This window comes from Pungitius pungitius, chromosome 17 (assembly GCF_949316345.1).
Source record: "Pungitius pungitius chromosome 17, fPunPun2.1, whole genome shotgun sequence".
NCBI lineage: Eukaryota > Metazoa > Chordata > Actinopteri > Perciformes > Gasterosteidae > Pungitius > Pungitius pungitius.
This window is the reverse complement of record NC_084916.1, coordinates 12,199,670-12,220,557: the sequence shown is the minus strand read 5'-3', so window position 1 is coordinate 12,220,557 and position 20,888 is coordinate 12,199,670. Positions and strand designations below refer to the sequence as shown.

Sequence of the window (20,888 nt, the reverse complement as noted above, 5' to 3'; positions counted from 1 at the left end):
TTATCTAACCACGGTTAAACCTGCACGTCCATACGTACAGTTATCTAACCACGGTTAAACCTGCACGTCCATACGTACCGTTATCTAACCACGGTTAAACCTGCACGTCCCTGAGCTACGTCTTTATGGCCATAGATCAACAGCTGGTCGCTAATTAGCTCACGGCGAAGAGAGTGAAGAGATTTAGACAAAATCCACACCTCAAACAAATGCTTCCTGGAGCAAAACTATATGGGGTAGCCAAAAAATAATGACATTTTGAGAGACCCAAGACCCTATCAAACGCATGAGTGTAGTTTTTATGTCTCTGTGTGTTTTAAAACTGCTCAAACAGCCGTTTACAAAAAGTGTACCGGCTGTGTTTATTTTTTTTAAATGTCGCCAGATTTGTATGGAAGCTTATGGGGCTCGGGGCAGACTTTGTCTCACAATCGGGCTCCTCACGCAAAAAGTAAATGACTCTGAGATTTCAAACTTATACGAGTCCAACCAGCACAAGCACGGCTAATGTTTTCTTTTTAAATGAAGGCTGAAAAGTGAATATTGTGGCCGTAAAGATAAAAGTGCCTCTTTTTTTTTTACTGAATCCTGACAAGGCGCTCACTCTAAATCGCGGGACCATCCGGAAAACTCCACTCTAAATTCGAAAGAAACCCCAAAACTACTGAAACATAATTAGTGGTTATGAAAAAACTATAATAGATATCAACAAGCTGTTTTTTTAATAAAATTGTTAAGACTTGTGTCAACATTTTAAAGTTTAAATGGTGTCTCTAGCTGAAAGATTGGAAAAGCTGAAAAAGTTGAAAGTTGAAGAAGTTTTGAAAGGATTTGAAAATTTAATCCATTAGGAAACCATGTTAAAAAGGTTGAAGATATTAATTTATATTAATTCAATTATAAGAGCTAAAAAGCTGAAAAGTCATAGCACCCCTCCCCTGAATGAGCTGAACATTTTAATATTTGAATGGTCTTAATAGCTGAAAGCGTGAAGGAGTTGAAAGGTGCGGCGGAAGAAATAGAATAATAATATGGCGGAATAAAGAAAAGAAGAACAATACTTGGAATGCTTGAAGCATTCCAACTAATAAAGAAAAGAAGAACAATACTTGGAATGCTTGAAGCATTCCAACTAATAAAGAAAAGAAGAACAATACTTGGAATGCTTGAAGCATTCCAACTAATAAAGAAAAGAAGAACAATACTTGGAATGCTTGAAGCATTCCAACTAATTAAGGCCTTCATTTATTTTACGAGACACCGCCCGCCACCTCCACCCTTCTTTTCCCAAAGCTGCTGGTCCGAACAACTGCTTCGGGATGACAACAGCCATGACACAAGGAGCGAACCACCTCAACTTTAGTTTGGATCCAGAGTGTCAGGACTTCATCATTTCATCCATTTGACATTTGTGTAAAACTGCTAAAATGAACGATGATGAACCATGATGAATTATTGAGTTAAGGAAAAAAAAAGGTTTTCTAAGTCACAGTGACCTTTGAAAACTCACTTATTCCTTGAGTGGAGGGGGATGAGGTCTTCCCCATCAAAGTGTTCCCGAGATCTTTTGTTAGCGACAGACAGAGACGGAGAACCGGAAAAACGAACCGCTCTCTTGAAATGACAGAGATGAATGTATAAAAGAACCAAACGCAGGAGGATGAAAGAAAAGGACTCATCAAAAGTAAGTTACAGTATCCATGGGGATTAACTGTCCGCGGGTAGGGTTAGAAAAATGTCAATACCTGTGATATCCTGAGAAATGTGCCCTAAAACTTTCCCGCCACGGAGCTTGAATGTGATCCATAACAACTGTCAAACGCTTGACGTTTGCCTGAGAGAGACAGCAGGCCACAAAAAAGGAGGCCTTTCTAGACAGCGATAGGCCCTCGTGAGACATTAGACTAATAGGTTTGGCACGTAATGTGTGTGTGTGTCGGCTGTCCCAAAGACCACAACGTCTCTTTATTTTTTTGTGCCTTCCTGTCTGGGAGTGTGTGTTTGTGTGTGTGTGTGTGTGTGTAAGTGCGTTTCGTGTGCATCTCTGCAAAGAAGCCTCGCTGCCAGACGTCTGCTGCCAACAAAGAAATTGCCCGTCGTCTCGTTCCGGTTTCAGTGCCAGGCGTGAAAATAGGCTGCAAAAGTCCCATTCCACGCACCGAGCTGAGCACCGAGGGGCGGACGTTTGCACACACACACACACACACAAACACACTCAAACAAAAGTGCAGGGTGACTCCATCCGCGCCGGGGTTGGAAACAGGATCCTATCTTAATGCGTGGGGCAGATAGCCAACACTGAAATAAATGCACATGCGAGCAAGTGTATTCAGTCAGAAGCGTCGGTAAACTGGGAGCAGAGTGGCGAGAGGCGTGTATTCACTGGACCACAGCTGATAAGATGGGACAAGCGGGTTTAAAAAAAAAAAAAACACACACACAGGCAAGAGAAAAAGTGAAGAAGAAAGTGAGAGGGGAAAGAGAAAAGTAGAGCGGCCCGATTGAAGGAATAAACACGGCGGGCCTCTACAGCTGCGGCGGCGCAGCTTGCTGGCGTCGCCGACAGGGCCGCAGGTGGGACTGACGGCTCCCTTCTCATCCGCCGCCGTCATGTGATTGCTCGGCCCAACAGAATGCGAATTGGACTGCAGGTGAATCAATATTTTACAGCTGATTCCTCTGGAGTGAAAACAATTGGGCTGCTTCACATCGAGGTTAAGGTTTCCCCGTCTGAAATGGAAAACGCGCGGCGATGTCAGCGCTCGGGACTAAACGCCGCGCCACAAGTGCTTGGAGGCAAACGAATGCACGAGCCGGGTCAATTACCGCTCCGAGAAGTTTCTGCCTGACCTCGCCACCTTCCAAAAAGACTCCGTGCAATATTCAGAGTCAAAAGGGAGCGAACTCGAAATGAGAACTGTCGAACGCGGAGAAGCGGCGGGGCTTTCGGAGTGGTAATCAAGAGCGGCGGCGGGCAGAGACGGAGAGCCTAAACGAGGGGATGATCCCTTGCTTTTCCCTCGTTGGAGCCCCCAATTTAAGCCGGAGCCGCCGTGTATCTGGAGGCACGACGAGAGGGAATCTCGCTGACGTCCACGAGGGGCTCAGAGCCACTGCCTCCACATTGCGTTTGGACACAGGCAAATCGGGGGGGGGGGGGCAACAAAACCTCAAGGATCCGGGCTGCTTAATTGAAACGCAGCGTGCAATTAACTTTATAATATGTTTACAAATGAGGTCTACTCGGCTTCGATCTCCGGAGTGTGTGGGGGTGTGTGTTTGCATGCAGGAGGAGTTGGTTTCTGTGCACAGCGTGAATACATTCTCACACCTAGATTTAAAAAAAATGAGATTCATAATCCGTACGGAAACGCAATATAAATTGTTATAAATGACAATACACATGAGCTGTGGAGATTTATGTGTGAGCGCAGCATCACAATGTGAAACAACAGGGGCCGAGGCATGGTTGTAAAAAGAAAAACATATAGGATTGCTGTTTGAATTGGGATAACAGGGCATTTTATCCAACGCTGCATGATTTATTGAGATGAGCTAAAATAGTTGAGTAAGGATATGAGTAAGAAGAGACTAAAAGCATTTGCCACCACATTAAGGAGAGTCTGGGTGTTATTACAAAGCCATAGTCGGTGTCCTTTAAATAGATCATATAACACACAACGCAATTGTGAAACTATTATTCTCACCTGAGGTGTGTGTGTGTGTGTGTGTCTGTGCATGCACGCGATGAAAGGTGAAACTCAAAAAAAAAAAAAATAACACACACACACACATTCTCTTTCTCCACACAGTCCACATTTATCGGCTTGTGTTCAGTTGAACAGCTGAGCAACAAGCTGCGCCGGTATTCCAAAATGGACAAGAGATAATTGGGGTGTAGACGGCATGGTTCTGCAGCCTGTTGCTTAATACAATTTAAAGTTTTGTAAATTCAGAGACCACTGACTCCTTTACTGCTGTATTTCGCGTCAGCCCGACACTGAACTAAGCTCTAAACATCACACCCAAATGCTCAAATAACTGCTTTGGTTTTAAAAGGTGCTTTGGTTGCTCCCTAATGTGGAATTCTGCTGATGATATCTGGAACGCTGGCAGTGGTGGTTGCCATGGCAGCTTATCATAGAATTGTCATGATAGCGCTGGCCGTTGCCTGACTGCAAATTACAGTCCAAACAAGTATTTAAGTTACTGCCAGCTATTCCTGGGTCAAAAAACCCCACATTTAATCAAATATATTTTAAAATGCATTTTCCCTGCAACACGTAGTGTATTGCGAGCACACGGATTAAAAAAAAAAAAAACATATTTGAGAGGGAAAGAAACCCCCTAAGGTTTTCAGAAATTGAAAAAAAAAAAAAAAAACAGCATTCTACGGGACGTCACCGTGGGAAAAGAATATATATTGCGAGTCACATTTGTGACATATGATAAAATCCAATTTAACTGAGCGTTATCTTCCTCTTTATTTTCCGATATGACAGCTCAGGGCTGAATTGGAAGGCGTCTGGTTTCTTGAATAATGTACGTGTACATAACGGACACAAATAAATAAATGTCTTTTTGAATGAAAACAAGTTGCATGTATAACGATATGAGTTCAGAGAGTCATTCACTGACGCATCTACAATAATTAGACTCAAGCGACACAACTTGTTTTTCTCGTTACAAGCAAAGAAAATCAAACCCAAAACATCAACAGAATTTTGTTTCTGCCTCAAGGGGAGAAAAACTTCCCGTGTTACAGATTAGATTTTGGCGAGACTGAAGTGCATGCACGGCTTCTTTAAACAAACGCCAAAAGAGCCCATGTGGCATGGAGACCAATGAAAGACAGCGGTGGGCGATGACACGTGCAACAGGGGAGAAAGACTACAGGTACAGACAAAAGTGTCAAAAGTGCACTGCATCAGACTAATTGTGACTATGTAGTTTCACAGAGGGGAGCAGCGATTGAGAGCCCTAATGGAGTATCACACATCCACCCCTGGTGTGCCCACTTTAGCAAAGAGAGGTACGTGTGTGTGTGTGTGTGTGTGTTTGTGTGAGTTGCCGCTGGCCGGTTAATGACGACCCATAATGCATTTTGTGGGTGATATGAGCAGTGAGATCAGACATGTGGTCAGCCTGGATAGGGTAGACGGGCAAAATATAAAAGCAGAGGCAGACATGGGAGAGAGGGGAGCCGGAGAGAGCATGTTTGTGTCAGAAAATGAGACGAGCGATGAGGTAACGAGCGATGGTAAAAGAGAGAGAGAGAGAGAGCGAGTGAGCAGGGGAGAAAAGTGAGGTGGAGCAAGAGTTTCAGTCTTACCATGTCAATGAGGCTCTCCTGGATCCGGTTCAGTGTGGTTCTCAGTCTGCTGCTGATGAGGCCCAGACCCGATGACTCATACTGTACAACACACACACACACATATACCTTTATATCTATACACACACACACACACACTGAACTATTTTCTGCAGCGTGTACAAACATCTCGCTCTATAAGAGCACACACTTGAGTGAAAGCACACACACACATACATCTGCCTTCATCTCACGTAGTCGCAAACACCAGAATCTTTACGCTCTCCTTTTAGGAGGAGTAAACTGGGGGAGCAGACGTCAACATCAATCTCAGTGTGGAGAAGGAAAAAAAAAAAGCATCTACCCGCTACTGGAATCACTCTCAGACGCGTTTGATGTCACTTCAAAATCAACCACACCGGCAAGTGTCACGGAGCATTCATGGACACGCAAGGCGAGGGGGACAAGCTTGTGTATTAGTTGTAATGCTTCGAGAGGACTACTCTTACCAAGCAAGCTGGGCCCACCACCCTGACAGGCCCCGCGTCTCTGCCACCATGAGTCGGCAGAGACGGACTCGGGACGGGCTATGGATGATGGATGGGCAGCAGAAAGGAAAAACAAGAAGCAAAGTCTCACATGAAAATAAGAAAAACACTGTGGAAGAAGGATTACAAAATTGAAGATCAAAAAAAAAAGGACATGAAGAAAGAAGCAAACAAAGAAACACAATAAGATTAATGGACACAATTGGTGGAATTATTTGTGTACACATACAACACTTAATTGTTGCCATAAAATAACATTAAATGAGTTGTACTTGTGAAACTGAAACATACTTCCAGTTCAACAATGCCCCTTTCAGGCAACGTGATACGAAGCGGCTGATGTTTGAGAAAGTCCTCACTTAAACGACAGGAGGCTTCCTAAGGTTGGGAAAAATTGCTCTGATGACATCACCAGGGTCAATTTTTCATCTCGCTTATCTTCAACGGACGGCTTCTTTTTAAAACCTGAGATTTGAAAGAGGTCGACACAGGGAGAGTCAAATGAAAGACGCTGCGGAGTTGTATTATGGGTAAATTATGGGTCGGTTTCTTCAACTTTGGGGAAGCGTGATGCTGATTTCCCGGAGCGCCCCTTCAATGAAGTTGCCTCATACCCCAAAGGACTAAAATAGCGTTGCATCAGAGGATAACATTTTTACTCCCAACCATAAGATAACCCGCCTCCCCTTGGAGAACTGGTATCTTTGGTTATTAGTCTTAATTCAGCCTGGTTCAAAAGTATCTGAAGAAGATAGAAGGAGGCGGTATTTTATTTTATCCTGCGTCACAGGAGACTCGTATGGTGCTAAAACCTCCACATGTGCAAGCCAGATGAATATAATCCATTGCGATGAACTGTCTGTGGCAGCTCGGGAATGAAAAAATGAAAGTTTCATGCATTATCGATCATTTTCAGAGAAGCCTATCTATCCCAACATCAGATACTTGTGACTCTCGCTCTGTCTCTCATCATTGTTTTAGTCTTCATTGTCTGTCTCTCTCTCTCTCTCTCTCCTTCCTCCTCTCTGCTGTCGCACTAACAGTGAAAAGTTAAAATGATCGTTATCTTCCCTCCATCTTCCTACCTCACATCTCTCCCTCTGCCTTACTCGCTTTTTTTTTTTCTCACTTCTGTCTCGTATTCAAATATCCAGGTTAATCCATTGGGACTTTCCATAACTTTTAAGCATTAATCACTTTTCCAAAAATAGTTGAGAACTCCGTTCCTCTCAGTACGAGCACTGAGAAGCCGGGTTATTAATGGCATTGGAGTATCTGTGAGAATGGCGCATAAAGCATCTTTAGCATATCTGTGTGACGGAGTCAATAGTGCAGCTTGCCCCGACAGGGACAATACACACAGATAATGGTCTATTTATGCCTTTTGAATATTAATGTCACCCATTACTCCTCAAGTGGAGGAGTCAAGCAGCTCCATTTTGATTCCAGCGGTGTAAAGAGAGCAGAGCCTAGGTCAAAATACCAGCATATGTGCATAGCAATTCCCCATAATCTTTTTAAAGATTCATGGGGGCATTAGCATTTTACCGTAGGTGCCTCTTTGAGTAAGACTATTAAAACGGACCGGTTCATGATACCACATTTAATGAGGACTAGAGGTACACGGGGAGAAGAGTCAAAGATTCAGAGTGATAAGGACTGGAATGGGAACTGTGGCACAGAAGAAGAACAAAGCTGTGTAAAAGGAGCAGCGCATGTGAGATTAAGGCCACTGTGGCAGAGAAGATAAAGTATAAAGCAGAGGGATGGGGATGGGGGGGGGGGGGGGGTTCATAGAAAGAAAAAAAATGGCACACAGTCGATGTGTGAAGAAGGGCAGAGAGAATTTCAGATAAGGAGGACAGAAAGAGTGGTGTACATGAAAGCGAGGGGCACATTCACTGCTCGTGGTCAGGTTGAGACCCTTCCCAGCGCTTGACAAGTTGTCAACGTACAACCAGTATGTGTGTGTGTGTGTGTGTGTGTGTGCGCGTGTCACCTTCCCTCATCTCCCCAAGGCGCGCGCACACACACACACACACACACACACACACTCAAATGCGTCAATAATGTGTAGTGGAGCGGCCCCCTGCGGAGCGTTCATCCTCTTTATCTCTTCCACCTCGGTGGGACAGAAGTCATTCCGTTGGTGTCATTATTGCTTCCCCCGAGGGTGGTGCTGACACAAATGCTGTTTTCTTTCTTTGAGACGCACTCTAAATGACATGATAGTCTCTCCGTGGAGCCCGGGACAGTGCGCTCGCACATCGTTCAACTTAAATCTGCACCGAGACGGAGAGCGATGAGAAGAGGACGGAGATCATGAACGAATATTATCTAATAAACATGAGAGTTCAAAATCGAGAGTCAGAAATAAATGAAGGCAATTTTCTTAAAGCCACCAATGCAGCGCAAGTAATATTTTGTAGCTGCAGGCATTGCGATAGAATAAAATCTCCTCTACTTGTGGTAACTCAAAAAATCACATTGCATTTTGTGTTGTAGCTCAGTTATGACACACATCAGGGCAGTATGATGCACATCAAAACTCCTCTTCCTATTGTTTTTGTGCTTTTCATGCCTTTATTGCATTTCGTTTTTTTAATGACAGATGGCAGGAAATGAGGGTGTGGGAGGATGAGGAATGAACAAGTGGGACACAAATCTGGGATGTGGTGGTTTCACTGATGGCTGTGCTTCACATCCTCCCGAGATCCAGCGGGAAATGATTCTAATGCATACTACGCGTCGTTTAACCAAATCCAATATATATATACAGCGTGTCATCAGGGGACGGCCCGGGGGACCGGAAATACTGTACCATGTCGTTGCGTCCGAAGAAAGTGTACACGGCGTACAAGTAGTAGTCGAAGAGCTGCGACACACAGTGGATGACGTCGAAGGCGATCGGCTTCAGAATGTTCATCATCTGCATGTACTTCCCTGTTCGGAGAGTACGGTTAATAAACACACACACACACACACACACACACACACACACACAGGGTTTCATTTCAGGGATGAAAACTGTTGTATTTGAACCCAGTATTCGTTTATAACTAATGAAATGCTTCTTTTTCTAAATAAATCTTGAGGGAGACTTAAACTGCGGGGAGTTAATCACGACGAAGCCGCATCCTTTGGGGGGAAAACTTCAGTACAAACACATTGCATTTGCATACACTGAAGCGCAAGGAATCAGTTTAGCAGGAAGGTAATAAAAGAAATAAGTACGGAGGTGCAGGGGTGTAACATGGTTACCAGATTGAGCAGAAGTGATGAACAGAGGGCAACAAAAAGGCAGAAATAAACTCAATCTAGCTGGTATTGCCACTGAGGCAGCACTATTCTCTCACTCATTTTTCAGACCCTTTCCCTTGAATTCAGCGAAAAGAAGTGAGGGACCAATCAAACTCCATCAAAGAGCTCCACGGACTGAATTAGAAGAGATTTCTAAGAAACAAACGTTGTTTTTTCACTCAGTTTCGCTACACAGCTCTAAATCAATAAAAACTGATCTAAAGAATAATCAAATTCTATTTTGTACTGGACAGTGTGTATTTCAATTTTGAAAAGAAGACAAATAGAACACTTGGTAGGAGGACCGGATTCTGTTGGAATAATAGTAAATCTGTATCATCCTCAATTATTAAATCAATGAATTGCCTTAAAAGACTTTGTACGACCACACGGGAGGAGATAATTGCCACGTCCAATTCCCTTTCACACAAGGAAAAGGGGACTTCATGAAGGTCACATCACCAAGAACCACGCTTCGGCTCAGACGTCTTCAAAGCCGCGTCACAGAGACGCATTAGTAGCTCTTTGGAGGCCAAAGGTCAGAGCTCAGGTCGAAGGCTAATAAGTATTAGTGCGGCTCAGTCACACCGATAGCAGCGCACTGCTCGCAAAGAGGTGGATAAAGAGAAACCTCGGCAGGTTAGAGCGGACGTGCTGCTCTCAAGGACAGGAAAGTGGTGTGCGTACCGGATCTGTGTGTGTGTGTGTGTGCGTGTGTGCGTGTGTGTGCGGGGGACTCACCGACAAGCCGGATGACGTTGAGGGTGGTATTGGTGAGAATCGGTGCATTGGTCTTATTAAGGTTGTAGTCAGACTTTTTCTTGCTTCTTATGGTCTCTCGGGACGCACTGATGTTGCGTTCAGGATTTGGGAAAGCAGGGCGGAGTCATTAGAGGAGGACAGACTCGCTAACACGTGTTCTCAGAAATGATCGGCCAGGTTCAAAAGGCTCGGCGGCTGGTCGGAGTCCTCTAATTGATCCATTTCAACCCGTTGCACAATCCGGGGGCCCCCGTGGGACCCGCGGGGGGTAAAGCTTCTGAACCGGTGATCCGGAGCACCGGACCTCTGACACTGACCCTCGAGCCATGATAGCCTGCAATCATTACACAGGCTTTTTAAATTTCCCGGTGTGACCATGCGACCTGTTCAATAATTAGCCATTGGTGACGTTTGCTTATAAGAAAGGGAAATTAGCATTTCACCGACTATGGGCTCGCGTCGGGTTAAAAAGGGGACAGGAAATCGAATGTGGGGACAGTCCCCGCAAAGACATCAGGCCTGTCAGGTCCGGGCCATAACCAGAATGAAAACTGAGCGCAAACATTAAGACGCCGTCAATAAGTCATCGTAAATTACGCGACAGGAAGTTATAACTGAAACAGCGCTTCCGTAACGAGGAGCTACTGAATAAGTAATGGTGCTGGTTTCCTGTGCAAACATGAATGGGAAATCTGAAGTCACCGCTCAGACATCCACAAACACACGGAATTCCGTCCATTGCAAACACACGCGCTGACGAAAGGGTTATAGACTGAACAGGGAGGGTTTTAAAATGCAAACACTTTGCAACGCTGCATCAAAAGACGAGAAGATGTTGTGTAACTAACATGCTAAGACGATAATTGTGTGCTTTAATTATATCACCCGTAGAACCCAACGCATGACGAAATAAGTAATATACTGTACATACAGGTCGCATTCAAATTTTTCATTTAAATGCAATGATTTGCGCTGCGGAGAAGCTCGATTCCCCCTGCTTTTGTTAAACAGCGATTCATCTTCCAATAGTCACCAATCACGTAGGCGAAGGTGGGAAGAAAGATAATTCTTCATGGGTAGACAAAAAGCTTTATACAAGCTTTGTGCTTACTTAGCAGGGTTAGGCAGAGGGGAGCCACGGTGATCATTGCCAAATGCATCAGATGTGGAATAATGCTTGGCTTCCTATTCTTTATAGGAGCGTGTGAAAAGTTCATCAGCTCATTTTTCATTGCCTTTGACTTTTCGTAAGTATTGAATAGCCGGGGGGGGGCGGGGGGGGCAGATCTGACGGACACCTACCCTAACCAGCGGGGACTCCTCCCTGAACCGCGCGCCTTCGAAGAGGCGTAAAGCGATTTGACTCGGAACTGACCTCTTGAGCGGGACGTCCCCCGTCTGCTCGTCAACGTAGTCCTGCTTGAGCTCCTCGGGGACGTCACTGTCACTGTCGTAGTCCTGGTACACATTCTTCTCCAGCTCGTCTGACTCGTACTTGAATAAGGAGAGAGAGAGAGAGAGAGAGAGAGAGAGAGAGAGAATGGAAGGAAGTCGACGGGAAAATGGTCAAATGGTCAAACGGTCAGCGCAGAGAAGAAGTGCTGACACGTCACCCTTCCTTGAGTTTATGAAGTGTGAAAAAGAATTACGTCGTGAGGAAATTGGGTCATAAAATACAAAAAAAGGTAGAAGAACATGCAGATAAACCAAACTGTTAAAGGGCTGTAATTGAATAATCAGAAATGGCGTAAAATCCCCTCATCTTCAGCCCTAATGGGTGCACAGCCACGGCACTTGAAATAAGACATATTGTCTCCGTCCTCGGTTGCAAGCTGAGGCAACACAGCTTTGGATGTTGAGCCAGTCAGAAAAATAGAATATACACAGTATAATTATATACATATATAGAAAAGGTCCGTCAGGACAGATTTTTGACTGTTGAAATGTATAGCAGATACAGGCCACGCTCATTATTGTTATCACATTAGGATTTGTCAGGCAAGCGGAAGAGTTTTCCTCTAGTTGTTGGACAAAACAAGAGGCTCACACTCCCTGCCTTAATGAAGCTTCGCGGCTCCTCCGGGTTTGAAGATCCAGTCGCACAAAGCACCGTGATAGATGAACGGTGAAAAAAAAATATCACAACTGCTCCACTCTGTCAATTATGCTTGGCACCAAAGTGGCAGGTCTAGTCATTTCTCCATTCAACAAAGATAAAGTGCTTCCTATTTTTATTTAACATAGAACAGAGTAGAAACGTGTCCCTAAAAAATAAAAATAAAGATTTTCTAATATTAAGGGCCTGACACTAAATACAACACTGCACGCTGTGATTATTGCAACTGCTACTGCAAATGGCTATGACGGACAACAAAAGCAACAACTGTACACGTTCAGCAGGTTCCATGTACCCCGTTAGATGCCAGCACGTCCTCAGTCTCCTCCTCTTTGTTCTCAGCACGCATCTCAAAGGGGTTTCCCTCCTGATGGTACTGCTGGAACAGGGAAAGCTCGTCCTGAGCCGGGGCGGTCGAGGACCTTCTGCTCGGGGAGACGGAGGGAGAACGACACTGGCCCATGAACTTAAACTCCTGGATTGGAGAGGATGGGACAGAGTGAGATTTAGGTTCGTGTTTTGTAGCAAATGGTCTTTTGTGTGATCTTTGTGCCCTTTAAAAGTTATTTAGCTTTAACAATGGGCTCTACTGAGGCTTTATATTGCATCTAATATGTTGAAAAGTATCAAAACTGCCATCAATAGGGAGATACTCTGCGTTAAAGAACTAAAATCATTTCAAATGTAATTTTTGGAAGATATAATTACAGCTGCATGTGGCAAAGACAAGCTGAGGAAATGGCTCTAAGAACAAACTCAACCACCAGACATCTAGGCTTGTACCAATTAAGAGTCTAGTCAATCAAATATGAATAATTGTGTTATTTCTAAGGACTTTTTTTATAGAATTGAACAAAGTATACTATCAATGTATCTTGAAACGCTACTCGGTATGAAGGGATGAAAGGGTTCATGGGCAATGCCTGTTGGCCATTCACTAATACACACAATATTCACAAGGCTTTGGGTAAATGTACCCGAGCAGGACAGGCATTAAAAGGGAAAACCAGATGCATGTAATGTAATAGAAAAAAGAAATGATTTGAATCAGCTATTTATCAGTTGGGCATTTCTTTCTTTCCATTCATCATTTCCACTCACTGAAGTTAGCGAGCACAAGGATCTTTTGTTTGAGTCAGTTATACAAAATAGCCGTGATACTGTGTATATAAACCCTTAAATAAATACATACATATATATATATGTATGTATTTATTTAAGGGTTTATTTCCTCAGTGTGGGGAATGAAATGCTTCAACAGCCACAGGGACTACAGACATTGTATCTTCACCTGTGTTTTATAGCACAGTGATCTTCACGCAGGGTCCCTAGTGATTCATATGTTTATGCAAATTTCCCAGCAGGGTTTGTGTGCGATCAGTGACAGCGTAGGATAAATTAATGCTGTTTTCTCCTGGGCGACGTGCTTCTTACTCACATGCAGCTGGGCGATGTTAAAGTTAGACTTTACTGGGCAAAGTTCCCACGTCTCATTCTCCAGAAACATCCTCAGCTCTTCCAGCCGTGCCCTGAGGGCATGAGAGAAAAAGGAAAAAAGTTACGCGCAGACAAAAGGAGACGTAGAAGATAAAAAGAAGATGTCAACATGTGTCCATCTCTGACTAGCAGTAAGTTCAGGTCTACTTACACGTGTTCTAACAGTCCAGATTAAGCCTGTAAGCCTGTAAAAGGTCACTGATGCACAGTGGAAAGAAGGTGGTGTGTGTGTGTGTGTGTGTGTGTGTGTGTGTGTGTGTGTGTGTGTGTGTGTGTGTGTGTGTGTCTCATGTTCCCAGGTTAACTGGCACCAAAGCTCAAGCCAGCCCCCCCCTCCTGTGGGTGAAATGTCACAGCAGCGTTGACCTGGAACCCTCCCCGTGTTATTTGTTCTTAAGGTGTTTGAAGTGTGAGCCTGAGGAGGCTAAACGTTGTGTGAAAGAAATAAAGATGGGATTTAAATTGCATTTTTCACATGCTGCCATCTTATCCTAAATTATTTTCTTTTAACTGAGTGCAATAAGAATTGAAAAGGACATTCAAGCTTTGAAAACATTTCAATTGCTCACAGAAAATGAGCTTGCTGGGGAAATAAAAGCAGAAATTACCAAATAGCGCAGCTCTTTGATATTTCTCATTTCTGAATGCTGACAACGCCATCCTGTCCATGTGCAGCCGCAGGCCAACAATACGCCCACCCCAATGGGCTGGAAAACGAATCATTACTAATGTAAAAATGATGCATTCAGGAAGCCTGCAGGCCAGATCTGTGAGCATGTGTCATTGTGTCTGGTGTTCACCTCCTCTTCATCATCATCCTCCTCCTCCTCTCTCCCCCTGGATCAGTTATTAGAAAACGCTCCCTTCTTCACATCCAATCCACCCTGTATCCCATCATGCCTCTGTGTCTCCCTCCTTTGACAATTTGCAACTAGGAATGACACTTATTGCCATCTGATATTTAAGAGTCTTTCCAATGATTCTTGATGGCTAATGACAGCACTGATCAATGCGAATCACATCTGATGATGGGTCGCTGTCTGCTTGACTGCATACATAATTGTGTGTTTGGCAGGGGGTTACATAATCAAGAGGTAAATGTGCTTCCAACTCAGTGAGTGTTACTGTGTAATTACATATCGACTCCGTTGAGGGTAGCGCTCGCACGGTTGTGATTGCGTGTAAAAACTTTCTGTCAAGGAACGTGCCGTCTACTATGGTCCCGAGGGCTTTCTTTCATACACATCGGGGGGGGGAGTGTACGGTTAGATGCGTGCACTCTCCGTCTACTTGTTGACAAACAATCAACTCCTATCGGCGCAGTAAAAGATTAGAAGGTGGGTCCAGTCTCCACAGTAATGATCTAGATGCCGCAAAGACGTCTTACCTGTGATAGTTTTTAAAGTAGTTGACACTCTGGCGTTTGATAGACTCCTGCAGGACCTCGGACTTGCTACCGCAAAATTCCTCCCCCACCTGCATCAACCTGGAGGTTAAAATACATGATGACGGAAAACAATGATGGACGAGGAGAGAAGGGAAAGAAGAATGTGAGGACAAAGGGATTGCCAGATTCCAATTTATACGAGCACATAAAAAGAGTATTCGTTTTAAGGGTTACTTGCATAAATGAAATACATTTCACTCTGTATATTTATATACAGACACAATGTAAACGGACTTGCACTGGTAACTGTGACCGGCCAATAAATGGACGAACAATGTGTTATTGTCAGACGTGTGAAGACAAAGTACCACAAGAGTGTCTAAATCCAAAGTAAGCTATCTAAAATATTCTATTTAGATATTTCAAGGTAGCTGGATAGGTAAACAGATTATCTCATTTGCAGTGTGTGCATAGATAACAACTGCCACGCAAACAGTGGCTTTGATTAGATCAACAGACACTAAATGTTCATTTTCTTTTTTGGGGGCTTTTAATTTGGAGTCACAGGTCCTCAAATGTACAGATCAATTCAATGTGATTTCAGAAATAAATAAACTTAATTTCAGATGCACTGGAAAACATGAACAATAATATCCTGGATTCTGGTCACAAGCATGTCGACCAGATGTGTGCACACTAGGACCAGAACTAGAGCTAATAGAATTAAAGTGTGTTGTGTAAATGGGTTTGGAAACACTACCAGTGTAATTTTGGGTCAAGTCAATGATCATTTCTTTATTAGATAAAAGGATTTTATTTTGTCTGTGTGTGTTCACATAATCTCATTAAGTTAAGCATTAATTTAGTAGACAAGCGACAGAGAGAAGGAGGTGGGGGAGGTGGATTGCATGTGAGAGTATATCAAGCCGAACAAGAAGAGTTAAAAAAGACATGACAGAGAGAGGAACTGCAACAGCAGGCTTATGAAGACCAATTAGTGGGAAGCAGGCGGAGCGCTCTGGTCTCGGGGCGTACCTGCTGATGACATCGAGCACCACGATGAAATCGTCGTACTTGAAGTTGGACATGTCCGTCCCCAGGATGTAGGCCTTCACTTTCAACTGGACGTCCTGGGGAGAACAATGAGAGGCACGTGGGGATTCGAAACGAATAAATAAAGGAAGGAAGAAGGCGGAAGAGACCGCTGCAGCTTGTAGGATGGAAATGTGGAGAAAATGAGGAAGAGTAATGGAGACAGAGAGAAACTATTTGTTCCAACCTGCCAGATCCGCGTCAGTCCGTGCTCCAGCTTCTTCTTCACGTAGCTGCGGTCCACCACCGAGTCATCAGACTCCGCTGCCGCTGCACCATCTAGAGGTACTCGGCGAAAGAACAAAGCGGCGATGAATTTCCCCTCATCCATTGCATTTAGCTTATTGTTCGACGGGGGCCATAACGAGCCTCTCTCAGGAGAATTCCATTTACTCTTTTCAATGGACATTTGTGAGGCATGAGCAGACTGGATCAGAATCTGTACTTAATCCAAAAAGACTTTTGAATAATGAATAACATCCCTTTAATAAGGATGAAATAGGATTCCTCCGGTGCATTCTAATATTCTGATACAGGGGAAAGCAGATCTGAAACGTGTGACTGTTGTCCTTCGTTGTCAGCTCGGCCACGTAAACAGTCGGGTTTAATTCCAGCTGAGACGTTCTGTCCAAGAAGTGGATGTCAGCCAGCGTTTGACGGGAGCGTAGGTCACAGAGTCCGTCGAGAGAGAGAGAGAGAGAGAGCGAGAGAGCGAAGACTGACAATATGACAATACCGGATGGCACTTAAATGACTGGCTGAGGATGGGCAGCCAGCCAAAAGAAACCAACATCTGGCAGTGAACGTGGTCGATTCCTCCTCCATCACCTCACTGATCGGCTACTGAACGCTTCCCCCCTGGCTGAATTTTTTATTTTTTTTAAATGAATAACCGCCATAACATGCGCATTAAATATATATGCTTTTAAGTCCACTCTACAGTGATCACCCGGGGCCGCTACCGGGCTACGCATGTCTTTTTGGATTTAGAGCCCATCTAAACTCTTCACACGCGACAGCACCCTGATAACCAACGTCATCGTTACTGAACATCAGTGTAGTATATGATAACATGTCCAAAAGCAGGAGAGACACAAATAACTCTGGTCATGGCCCTATGGGCAAGACAAAAAGTACTAAACTGCAGAGCACAAATGAGGTCTGCAGCGGTTAGCCTCCAAATAAATAATGCATTTCCCTTTTTAAGGCAACATTTAAATGCCCAAGAACTTTCTCAAGCCTTTAAACAAGAACCAAGATGAAATGTGCTCCCTCAGAAAAGAGCCTTTTCTTCTCCGGTAAAAAGCTGTCTCTTGAAATACAGGCAAACAAAACAATCGCCCCCGCAGCAAATCCATTGCCATGTGATCCAATCACAGCCGGGGGGGGGGGGACGGATCAGTTAGGAGCATTCAAGAGGAAAGAATTTAAGAGTAGTTTAAGGGCACTGAAGAAAACATAAAAGTTTCACCGCCTGAGTACGTGTGGATCTGGTTATGTGTGAGATCACACACGGTGCCATCCATTAGCCATCCAACCAGATGCGGGTTAGACACATAAGTCGGAGGAATCACGGGAGACGGCCATGAATCACAGCGACTGTTTCTCTTGTTTCGAAGCAGGGACATGGTTGAAAGACTTCAACCCAGCGTGACCTCCGAGACCTCCGAGCTGTAGTCAAAACAGAGCCACATCACAGCGAATTTGCCACCAATTTGCCTTCTTTCATAACAAGAAATGACAGCTTGTATCGTTATCCTATTTTTTTTTAAAAGGCAAAGAATGTTACTCAATAGTAAAATGGAAGGTCAAAAATGTCACGGTGTGACTAACCAGAACAAAAAGCACATCCATTAAACAAAGTATTAACATAAATGTTATCCCACCCACACACTGTATATATCTAGTCAAATCAATATAATAACGGAGGGCAAGAGAAGGCCCGGGGAAAGTTCAGAACTGGCGTGTCGTCATTCAACGAAAAGGGAAAAAAAAAGAGGTCAAAAGGCATGAAATACCAGAGCTAAAAGACAGAAGTGGGGATCAGGGAGCCTGGATTAATCAAAGCGTCTGAAATCTCAGTCTGTGAATGCATCATTCTAATGGGGATAAAGGGAAAAAAAGAGTGCTTCTTTCGCCAACCTGACGTCTTTAAAATCAAACAGGCCGGTTGTTCAGGTGCAAGACAACTACATGCAAGTGTAATCCAGAGATTACACACCGACAGCAGCCAATAATGCAGAAAACAGCGCCATATTTGACATGATGTTTTCTTAAAAGAGAACTCCACCCATCATTCAGTCAGTCTCATGAGAATCCTACTGCATATGTGGTAATAAAAAGCCGCGTGAAGCCTTAAGAGACTCCCGAGGGAGGGGCGGGAAGTCGGACTTCACAAAACAAATGGAAATGATTACAGTGAGCTATTTTGCCAGAGGGGTGTTAATCCGTAAAATACGATGCGTGACAAATTTGACACACATTTTGGCCATTTGAAAACTGCACTAGCCAACACGGCGATCTCCATGAATTGAAATAATTGTGCCGCTATAATGATACAATCGTCAATGAAGCCGCTTCATTGAGCTGCTCTGTGGTTTTGGATTCATCGCTCCGTAGGAAGCACCCACAGGACCTGTGTTAATCGCACTCTGAGGCCTATAATTAGCAGCAGAGAGGATTTGCCCGTCTGACAGAAGGCTCAATACACCAAAGAAGAGACGCATCCTCAATGGGGATTCACGTCAAATTGTATTGCATTAGCTCGGCACAACGTGGTTCCCTTAATGCCTTCAAGTGGTCCCAGCGCAATAATAGGCCACTAAAGAAGAAGATTTGCCTGTAATTCAGTTCAAACGAGATTGTCTATTTGAACAATTGAAACAAAGTATGTCAATCGTAGAATAAATTATCCGTTTTAAACACAACTTGTTTAAGAGTGAAACAAGTTGTATAAAGCATAAAGTATATGCTTTGTACAGAAATCATCAGTATCTTCTGCTGACACTCATTATTTATCTCGCTAAATTTGCAACTTTGTCTGTTAATATTATATGAGTGCTTTAAAACATAAACCAAGGTATCATGAGGCCCAATTTGATGTTTTAAAGGGGGATACCTCTTTCACAATAGCAGATCAAATCAAACTTCTGGCTGAACTCTATACACATCATGGATCTTTGCAGTCTCACATTCTGTTTTCCTTGGTATATGCATTTATCTGAAATACATGGTGTTGTCATCCCTCTCGGATTCTGCGTTGCCGTGGGAGTCTGCTCCCGATGCATGTAATCCATTTCCTCCCTTTCATATAGTATTACCTCCACAGGCAGCACAGTCATGTTACAGCCATCAGTGGCCACGATGTCTGACAGTGACATTGTGGCAGGGTTTAATAAGACATGTCTGGGAATCTCAAGCCCTGTCCTTGAGACTCCAATAACATTGGCTTGAGTTAAGTTGAGGGACAGAACAGATTTAAACAATTGGATCATACGCTAAAAGGCAAAAGAACAAAAGGCTTTGGGGGAATTGGAACGGGTTGACTTGACATCACTGGATTCCATTAAATGAGCATGGGAGAGAGTGTGTGAGAGCAAAAACATCTGGCGAGATGCTGAATTTATGTCCAATCAGACAGGTCGCATTGAAGGGTGCAGCGTGGACACACAGTGGCGGACACATACAATCTAGCAGAGGTGGGATCAAGTCACTGTTAGGCAAGTCACAAGCAAGTCTCAAGTCATTGTCCTCGAGTCCCGAGTCAAGTCGAGTCAAAGACGAAGCAAGTCCCAAGTCGAGTCACAAGTCACAGCCAACAAGTCTCAAGTCGAGTCACAAGTCGTACCATTTTAGTTTCGAGTCATTTCGAGTCCTTTTATTATAGTGGGGACGGGGAACCCTGGGTGATGGTGCGCTGCCTCACAGACCTAGACTACGAAGGGAAGGGTAACGGTGGATCGACTGTGACTGTGTTATAGTGCTGTAACACTCACCCCAATGCTGCAGCGTAAATAAGGAGGCGATGACTGGCTTGCAACTCCGCTGCATTTATTTATATAAAACAACTCAACTTCGGTCACTTGGCCGTCACCACGCCGAACGAACACTTCCGCATACACGGCCCCCCAAAACTCGGGTTGTCTCGCGTAACTACAGCTGGTAACAAAGCATAACGTGAACACATGCAACATCTGCATAACTGATTAACTAATAACTTTAACTCAGCTCATTACACTACTTTAAAACGGACGTTGACATAATGTTGGCGAGGATTTCCATCGGAGTCTGAATCCGGGTTCAAAAATCCCGATTTTTGTAACCATGAACGAGCTGTCTCGTTGATACGGTCAAATGGACTGCAGTGATTGGATGTCGTGCAGGCAGCGCGCGCTCTCTGCATACAGGTGGCGCACATTTTTTTGACAGATGCAGATAAACAGAGCGGCGCGGTGGTGTGAAAATGTTTTCCCCTAGTTTTCATGGGAAGTAGCAAGTCTTCTCGAGTCAAAAGGCTCGAGTCCAAGTCAAGTCACGAGTCATCGGTATTCAAGTCCAAGTCGAGTTGCAAGTCTTTGTACGTTTTGTCGAGTCGAGTCTCAAGTCATCAAATTCATGACTCGAGTCTGACTCGAGTCCAAGTCACATGACTCGAGTCCACACCTCTGCAATCTAGAGCATTGAATCAAAGTGTATTCACGGTCTCAAACACATATAAAAAGCTTCAACAAGCGTTACCAAACCTACTTCATTTCAGAGGATTCCATCGCAGTTAATTCATTTAGTGTCGGGTGCAGTTTGAGCGGAACAAATGTTATTTATTTCTCATTCACATGCGCACTGTAATGAGTTCCCATGCTTGGTGTGTGTGAACAA

General features: G+C 44.1%; 1 protein-coding gene across 1 annotated transcript in view; it reads right to left on the bottom strand.

Annotated features, from left to right (window-relative positions):
- vps50 (VPS50 EARP/GARPII complex subunit) overlaps positions 1-20,888 on the bottom strand; it is a 97,100-nt gene that overhangs the window by 42,743 nt on the left and 33,469 nt on the right. The window contains 10 exon segments of the mRNA XM_062558391.1: positions 5,333-5,413; positions 5,821-5,898; positions 8,681-8,802; positions 9,901-10,007; positions 11,297-11,415; positions 12,333-12,512; positions 13,476-13,566; positions 14,922-15,020; positions 15,957-16,051; positions 16,201-16,292. Coding sequence (XP_062414375.1) covers positions 5,333-5,413; positions 5,821-5,898; positions 8,681-8,802; positions 9,901-10,007; positions 11,297-11,415; positions 12,333-12,512; positions 13,476-13,566; positions 14,922-15,020; positions 15,957-16,051; positions 16,201-16,292 — 1,064 coding nt within the window.